Consider the following 8914-nt stretch of genomic DNA (forward strand, 5'->3'; position numbering starts at 1 on the left):
AGCAACCTCTTCTATAAAATTTTTCTGAAATGCTGAATTTAAAAAAAAAAAAAAATATTTTTTTTTAAATGTTCCAGTTCAAGAAGTGGAAGCACCTGTCTCTTATGAGATCCATCAGGTGGATGGTAGTCAGTGTTTGAAGCATTTGGACCATATTTCTCATGAAGCTTCTGATGAAGAACTAAATTTAAAAACATTTTCCGAAGGATTAGCTTCCACTAAATCATCATCCAAGTCAAACAACTTCTGTCTGAGATGTGAAAATGCCAAATCAGACTCTTCACTCCCAGAATTTCAGAAAGTGGCTGCAGTTTGGATTGACATCTCAGAAAGCTCCATTTCAGACTCTGAATTAGAGCTGAGAAATGGAGAGGACACATATGTCAGTATTCCAGAAGAGTTTGTTGATGACAATGGTGATGCGTTTCCTGATGTTTCAAGAGAGACGCTAACAGCAGTAAGAAATGAAAAGGAAGCGTTAGCTAGTGACAAACGTGATGAACATGAAATGCCAGAAGACGACAGCACTGAGACTTCACACTCCCAGAAACACCCTAGAGATGTTTCAGATCATGGCCACACTGATAACTTGCTTTCTTTCATTCCATCAGACAAAGCAAATGCATCCAAAACAAAGTCAGCAGATTCCTCCCAGTCTGATAACCCTGACAAGGGAATGGATGAGCCACATCTGGATGCCTCAGAAAACTACAGTAGAAATGAAACCTGTTCTCAGGAGATCACAAAACAGGGTAAAGATGCAGTTGCCAGCTCTTCATGCAGTGATGATATTTACTCACCTAAGATCTATGAACAGCAGCAACCTAGTTCTACAACTAGCAGAGTGAAAAAGGATGGTGGAATTAGCAGTTTATTTGTGGATCAAAATAGAGACCTAATGGGGTTTCTGCTGGCAGATTCTGTGGAACATCTAGATTTGCTTACTGACCAACTTAGAAACACTGTCTCTTTTCTACCTGACAAAGATGCTACAAATAACAAATTATTGGCATGCCTATCTTCAAGAAACTTACCGGTTTCAGGAGGCAAAAATAAACATGCACAGCTTTTGAATGAGAGACTTGCATCCAACAAACTCAGTAAGGTGGTATCTCTGTCCATGTCCATGCCAGGAATTTCTGAGAAAGTCCGTACAGAAAATTATTCATTTGAGTCTTTGCAAAGGGTGGCCACAGGAAATCAAAATAAATCAACAACTGAAAGGCAAGTCATTAAGGAAGCAAGGAGGGGACTGTTTTCTTCTGTCTCCTCAAAACCACAATTGTTTCAAGCAGAGAACTGCTCTTCCAAAGGTGAAGATGATACAATTTGTATTAGTGATGAGAGTCTCCCTCCAACTGATGAGGATACCTTGTCAGAAATACTGTCTCCTGTTGATGAAGTATTGTCCTATGGAAGTGCTGACTTGCCATCTTCTAATAAAAAGGATTTGTCATTTTCACGTGAAGATCTTCCTCTTCCCCCTTTAGGTGGACATGCAAAGAAAAATGATGATTCTACCTTCAGTATAGATGATTTCCCATCTCCACCAGAACAAATGACAGTCTCAGAAACTAGACAGCATATGGATGAAGATATATCACTGAAAGCGGATGCATTACCCCCATTACCTGATAACACTGTGCCTGAAGAATTTCCCTTGCTCAATCGAGAGACAACTGATGCTTTTTCAACTCAGGATGGTGGTCTCGCAGAAGAATCTTTAGTTAAAGATTTTTTCAGTGCAAAGGAGGGCTTATTAGAATATCAACAAGGAGAACATGGGACATCTTTGCAGCCTTTGGAGTTTCTGCCTGTATCGAATCCTGTTTCTTCTGGCCTGGCCAGTAAAAGTCCTGCCTGCATGATGAAACAACGCAAAACATACCTAACACTGCCCAAAGCTGAGGAGGACAGTGATGACCCATTATCATCATTTGAAATTGGGGACAGAGTGTTAGTAAAGCAGACCCAACCTGGAACCCTAATGTTCAAAGGACAGACTTGTTTTGATAGTGGCCCTTGGGCTGGTGTTGCACTTGACAAAGCTGAAGGTGATAATGCTGGAACATACAAAGGGGTGAAGTATTTTGAGTGTGCTGAGCGCTGTGGTATTTTTGTCAGACCTGATGAGATTTCACACCTGTTGGGGGCTAATGCAAATGGTTCCTGTTACATTGGGCATGAGGACTCCGACTCCTCCTATGATGATGTATCCTTCAAAGGAGACTGCAAATACTCTGAAGATGATGAGAAGGGAGGAAGGCTTACAGAGCAGAAAGCAGAGGACACAAACGGTGCAGGAGGATCAGAAGTGAAAGAAAGCCAGCCTAGGTTACACACTGCCTTGCTGCCTGGAAAAGGGCAAAAGCTTCCACGTTCTGACCAGTGTAAGTGTGATGAATTCCTCTGTCAAAATAATTTAATGTGCTTGGGATCAGATAAAAAAAAAACAGAACTGACACAAATAAAACAAAGGATACTTGCAGATATGCTTCCAATGAAAAGTAAGACTGGTAACACAGATGAAGTAAAAACAAGCAAAAATATTTGTTGCTTAGTAGAGGATCAGAAAAGAAATAAACTTGCTGATGATATTGCAAGTGAACTCTGTAAAAAACTTCTGTTTGACACTTTAATTGCATTTTCTGAAACAGCTCAACACAAATATAGAAGTGCCTTTGAAAAAGACAAGATGAATTATGGCAAAGGCCAAAGACAAGAAGACAATCAGAAACTGTTTCTCCTCAAAGAAAATTCAGTTGCTATCTTATCTGAACAACCAGCAAAGGTCTCTGATGTTTTACTGTGTGATGTTGATATGCTTAGTGTTCATGGTTGTCACACAGTAGCAGAAAGAATTGTAACTAAATTTGTAGATGATGCAGTTAAAGAATATAAGAAGATTAAAAGAAAACATGGATCAAAAGCAGACAAGATATTTCATTCATCTTCAGAGACTTCTCCAACCACTTTGCCAGTAAGTACAGTCAGAAAGGTTTTGTCTACTTAAGTGCTGGACCTGAAATTGGGTCTACACAGGCAAGCACTTGTGTTGCCCAGTTTTTTATCGTTCATAAAAATTATGTCATGTTAACATTTGGAACCAGACTGCTCACTTAATCTGACCCATTCCTTGTTTAAGGAATTATCCTGCAGCCAGTGGATAGCATGTGTATGGGGGGACAAGGATGAGCCGAGCCTGGGGAGAATGACTACAGCTAGTCCAAACAAAGCAAATGGAACTTTTTTGTTGCACTTTGTCAGTTGGTAAAAACTGATAAATCTGCACACACTTCAATTTTGATTCATTTCAGAGTAAATCTGGACACCTGTCAGCTCATCTGCCTGACTCCTTTGCAGCTCCTGGCTGTGAGACCTTCAGCTTTCTAATTCTGTATTAGCTCTGCAGGCAGATTCTAGCAAAGTCAAGACTCTCAGAGCTGCCAGACTCTCACTTTTCATTCAGCCCCCTGGGAGACCAGAACCACAGTTCTTGATGCCTGCTGCTTCCAATCTTACAGTGTCTAATTTGTATTTTCTGATGGACTAATTAAAAAGTAGTATCACAGAAAGTTTAAACAAAGCCTAACCAAACAAACCAACTACCAAAAAACCCCCAAAAGTTTTCCTTTTGGGGGATGAGGAGAGTAGTTCCAATTCAGAATAAAAATGTTTCAAAATGTCAAAAATTTTTATAGAACTCCAAATTTGGAATCCTTTCTGAATTCTACCAAATACAGTTAAAACAGGTATCTTTAAAATGACACATTAGTAAGGCTTTCTTTGAGCTCATGAGTAAGAGTATAGTTTCAAGTGTAACCTTAATCAGTTGCTAATAATTGTAGTACCTCTAAAAATTGTGGAAAAAATACGGAGTATGTCACCTGGCTTTTCTTTTTTTCTCTGCTAAAGTTCCTCACAAAAATCCTTGATGCTGGTGTTTTTGGAAGCTCTGAAGACTTTGATCAGCCTAATTCTGACCAACATATGCTGGTGAGACAAACACAAAAGCAATACTTGTACAAATTAGATCAGTGGCACTCAGCTCCTTGGAAGAAAACTGTGGAAGTTCCTCTTGTGATACCACATTACAGTTCATATGTTAAGAAAGTGTCTGCATGTGCTGTAGAAGAATTATGGACACCAGAAAACATATATTCAAGCTTCAGGAGAATCAGTGTGCCAAAGCACTTTGAATGTAATGATCCCCCAGGGAACGATTTGGAAACAGAAAGCAAAAGGATGTATAATCAGGTATTTTTAAAGCACTAACTGTCACTAAACTTTTCTAGTGTTCTGTAGGCTGACTCATATTAGCTAGTACTTAGTATTATTCCAGCTGCTAACACTAAATATAGCTAAAGGAGCACTGAAAAAGGTATTGCAAAATACTTCTTCTGGTAATCTACTGCAAAATAATTCTGCTAGAATAGATGGCCTTTGCTGTGATACAAGCCTTTTGCTAAAGCTCTTCAATCACAAGACCCTGGACACCTAGCCTTGAATCTGTTTTGGGTCTGTTCAGAAAAAGCCAAGCTTCTTGGAAAACTGCAGTCTAAAGAGTCCAAGTCTCCTGCCTTGGATGTCCTGCTGAGTTTGGAGAGATCTTCATGGTCCTCAACATCCTGAAACTATTGAGTTTTGTGGACCTCAGTCTACACAAGGATATTAAAGGGCCTGTTGTAGAAGCCATCCATACTTAGTGAGTGTTCACACATTACTGTCCAGTATCTTCTGCTGTAGAAGTTTACATGCTCTTTAGGTAATGGTCATCATGACATCAGCTATAGGAACATCCATGATGCAGGTGATGTTAGGAAATTTTGCACTGAGGTGTAAATCTTTACCGTCAGTAGCCTAACATCCTTCAGAAGTGCTAAGAAAACTTTTGAAAGGGCATCGGTGAGAGATCCAGTGTATGTTGGTACTGTGTTTTTGTCATTACAGGTTATATTTGATTTGACCCATGAGTTACTATGTGCAGAATATCAAGTAACTGCAAATCCAAATGCATTTCCATGGATTAAAGAAAATTTGGTATCTCGCTGTTCCAGGCATCCTTGCAGAAGTACAGATGTCAGTGAGGTCAAGGTATATTCTGGAAATGGAAAGTGTACAATAACAAGAGTCAGTGAAGAGAGCAGATATTGCAATGGCAAAGAGACAAAAATGTGAAATTTGGGAGGACTATGGCAGTGCAACTCAGGTGATTAGAGAAGAAAGAAGCATTTCTCTGAAATGCTTGAATAAATATTAGACTGAGCTAGTTAGTCTAAATATGCCAAGTATATGGAGTTCTGTAGAGGAATGGGAATTAGGCTTCTAAATCTCCCTGGTTATGACTATTTTATGTTCAAAATGTGTTGGCTGGCTAGTACTGATCAATTCCCTAAACTTTGGGATGTTTCTAGATTTAAAGCTGTATCTTCACACTAGCACCTGTCACTCATTTGCAACCTTCACAGTGACAGAATACCTATGAGAACAATTCTTTTCAGCTTTTTTTATTTTGTAGACATTTGTTCAGGGTGAAATTATTAAAATAATGAACCTGGAAAAGAATGACTTAGAAATGAAAAGAAAATTCCTTAATATGACCAAGTATGGAAACTGTAAGAGAGACAGAGTGGACCTTATTCTGGTAAGCAGACTTCCAAATGGAGATTTGCCTGCTTTCTCTAGGTTTAAATGTAAAATTCTTATGCTTTTGTGAGAATCATGTTTGCTTAAAATAACTTCAGAATGTCAAGTTATTGCCTTCCTTTTCAGTACACTTAAAATAATAATCCAGTATTTCTTGTGAGTGGTTTAAACTAAATTAAATAAATTAACAATGCATATATATAAAGTTGTTGGATTACGTACAGTGTCTTAGTACCTTTCAGAACTGACCCTGCTCTTATTCTTGAAGTAAACATTCATATCCATGTTATATTTTAGATTCAGGAGCTCCGCAAAGAGGAATCTCAGTGGACTTCCTATGATGATGATGAATTAACTGTGAAGATAAAAATGACTGAAGATATATTTGATAGCTTGATCCTTGATACAATCAGAGTTCTTAATAAGATTTATCTGAGAAAAGCCTGTGATTAGAGGTTTTCCCTAAAAGGCCCTAATGGAGGAATTTCAATATCTGATTTTTTTTTTTTTTTTTTTTTTTTAGGAAAGAAATGCACCATTTAAGAATTTTAATTCTGAACTTGTACCCAATACCAGTGTCTCCTTGGCCTAATTTATATGTTCAAGTTTACAATGAAAGGATGCAAGCAGAGAGTTAAGCAGATAAAAAAATATTGCACAAAATATTCTTCTTTTGTTTTGTACTTGGGAATGCCTCATCAATGTTCTGCTTAGACTGATGTCACACAGATTCTAAACGGGTGGAAATTTTATTCGTATCTGTGTTTTGGTCAAGATAGCACTTTATTCACTAATGCATTTTATTTTAAGAGCACAACATGTTTTAAAATTGTATTCAAGCTTATACAAATAGGGTTCAAAACCAATTTATGTTTAAATTATCTTATTCTTTGTTATCATGCCCAGGTTGTGAATGGTGACAGGTCAACTGTATCTCGAAAATAATGTTCAGAAAATAGTAAGTGACTGTCTTAAGAACGTAAATGTGCAGATGGAATTAAATGTCCTAGAAACTGAATTGCTATGGATCTCTGTAGTTTGGAATAAAATCCTCTAATTGGAACAAGTCTAAAACTTTTCCTGATGGGTACAACAGAGTTACAATGGTGACTGTGCACCTTTTTTTTTTTTATACACTGTGGAACTGGTTACAAGTAGCCTGGAGATGGCTTCAAAGATGTGGCATATGGAATGGTCTTGCCCTGGCAGGATCTAGAGCCAGACATTCAGTTTTAATATCTACAACTTCATGTAAATGAGACAAATACTGATGCAATGCACTTTAAATGGAATACTTTTCTATCAGTAACTCAAATTTTTGAAAATTAGATACATGCATGTGATTAGGTTACTTATCATGCAATTCACATGAGCCGTTTGAATTCTTACATCACCTAAACATAGGTGTGTAAGGGTGTACTTTAATTGGCAAAACAGAGGAAATCAATCATCTTATTATTCTATATTGGCAAAATTGAAAAAAAAACCCTGAGACTTTAACAAGGAAATGTAAACACTCCCTGAGCATGCTAATTATTCAGTATGTATACTGCTGTGGTCCCACCTATTTTGCATGGAGAAGACCAATGATAAATTTTTATGTGTTATTTTTTTAAATAAATACTATGCAAATATTTTTTAGTGGAATTCAGAAATTGTTCATTGTTGAATACTTGAATGTAAGTAGATCTGATTTATTAAAATCCCATTCATTCATGGTGTCTTTCAAATAAAATTTAAAGCAGGACAGTTAAATATATATGTGAACTTGTATTTAAAATCACAATATTAACAGTCTGGTTTTGGTGGGGAAAAATAAAAATACATTGTATGTTTCCATTTTTAAATACTGATGGCTTAGCTGTTTTCATACTGAATTGTTTGTTTTCTGAATAAATAAAATAAACGATGTAACTAATTTTTATTTATTTTTGCTGCAATTCTAATTGACTTCAGATTACACTGAAATGTAATTAAATGTACACTGTATATACTGCTATTTTCATTAGTGAATGGGAATAGTTTTGTTGTTTTGCAGACAGCTCCTGGGGATGTTAAAAAGCTCTGTCCTGCTAGTTGCCATATGAACAGAAATAAAAAAGCAACTTCTGCCCCAAGCGCATTAACTGTTGATCTTATCCTGTAAACTATTTTCATGTCCCTAGTGGTACATTTGCTTAAGTCTCTGACTTTTATCCTCATTGATTAATTAATCCAGATAAGTTATTTTTTCTAAGATTAATGTTTTCTTGCTGTCAGTTTACAGTAGAATTTAACTCTTTCCCCCCCCGGTCTTATGGACAAATTGTTGGATACGATGACAAATCTATGTATTAAAGCACTACTGTTTTTCAGTTTATTATCACTATGGTTTTGCAGCAGCACCAGCATCCTTATCGTGTTTGGAATGAAAGCTATTAAAAATATCACTTATATATGTGAATGAATAGATGAACGACTCATTATATTTCAGACTGGTGTTTTATGTTACGCTATGTGTTACACTTGAGGAAGAGAACCATTATACTTGCAATTAGGTTTGCGAGTGAAGCCTGAACCCTTGCACGATGCCATATACAGAAGGACATAGCTATAAAGTAACTACTGCTGATAAGAATAAAAAGTGTATACACAGAACATGTCAGACATATTTAATATCCCCCACCATTCTGTAGTCAAAACCTTAGATTCTGGCACCCAGATATATTGACCTGTTCAGTCAGTGGCAAGACTTCAATATCAAGATTACTCTCCTTCAAGGTCTAATATTTTGTTTGCCTTGGTTTTGATCAATATTAACCTCCTGGGTCAATAAATCTTGATACTAGCCTCAAGAGGAGTCATTATCTTTCATAGAAAATGATTATTTCTCAGTTAAACCCTACATTTAATTTTCCTGTAATCCATCTCTTTCATCTTCACACATTTAACAATTCTTCTGAATAAAATGCACTCTAAAATATCTTAGACACTGCAGATTTTTTTAAATCCTAATTAGCAGCTGCCACAAGATTTTTCAATCTTTGAAGCGGTTGGACTCCACTATTGTAACCATCTAATTTTGTTCCTTAGAGTACCTGGGAAAAATAAAGACAGAAAACCCCTCGGCTTGGGATGCGATACAAGCAACCATGTAACTTATATCTGTGGATATGGATGAACAAGATATGTGACTGAACCACTTCAGATATTAATGGTCAAGAAAAGAAAATCAGGAAAAGGCAAAGGTGGCAAAATCTGTAACTCCGTTCTCAGAGGAGAGCATTTT

General features: G+C 36.8%; 1 protein-coding gene across 1 annotated transcript in view; it reads left to right on the plus strand.

Moving 5' to 3' along the window:
• CCDC187 (coiled-coil domain containing 187) overlaps positions 1-6967 on the plus strand; it is a gene marked incomplete at its 5' end in the record, with an annotated part of 45269 nt that extends 38302 nt beyond the window's left edge. Inside the window, 5 exons of the mRNA XM_082009148.1 lie at positions 84-2980; positions 3916-4257; positions 4951-5094; positions 5519-5644; positions 5944-6967. Coding sequence (XP_081865274.1) covers positions 84-2980; positions 3916-4257; positions 4951-5094; positions 5519-5644; positions 5944-6099 — 3665 coding nt within the window. The 3' untranslated portion in view covers positions 6100-6967. The remainder of the gene's footprint in view (positions 1-83; positions 2981-3915; positions 4258-4950; positions 5095-5518; positions 5645-5943) is intronic.
• Positions 6968-8914: the final 1947 nt, after the last annotated feature.

Source organism: Phaethon aethereus (assembly GCF_964289735.1).
Source record: "Phaethon aethereus genome assembly, chromosome: 20".
NCBI classification, from domain to species: Eukaryota; Metazoa; Chordata; class Aves; order Phaethontiformes; family Phaethontidae; genus Phaethon; species Phaethon aethereus.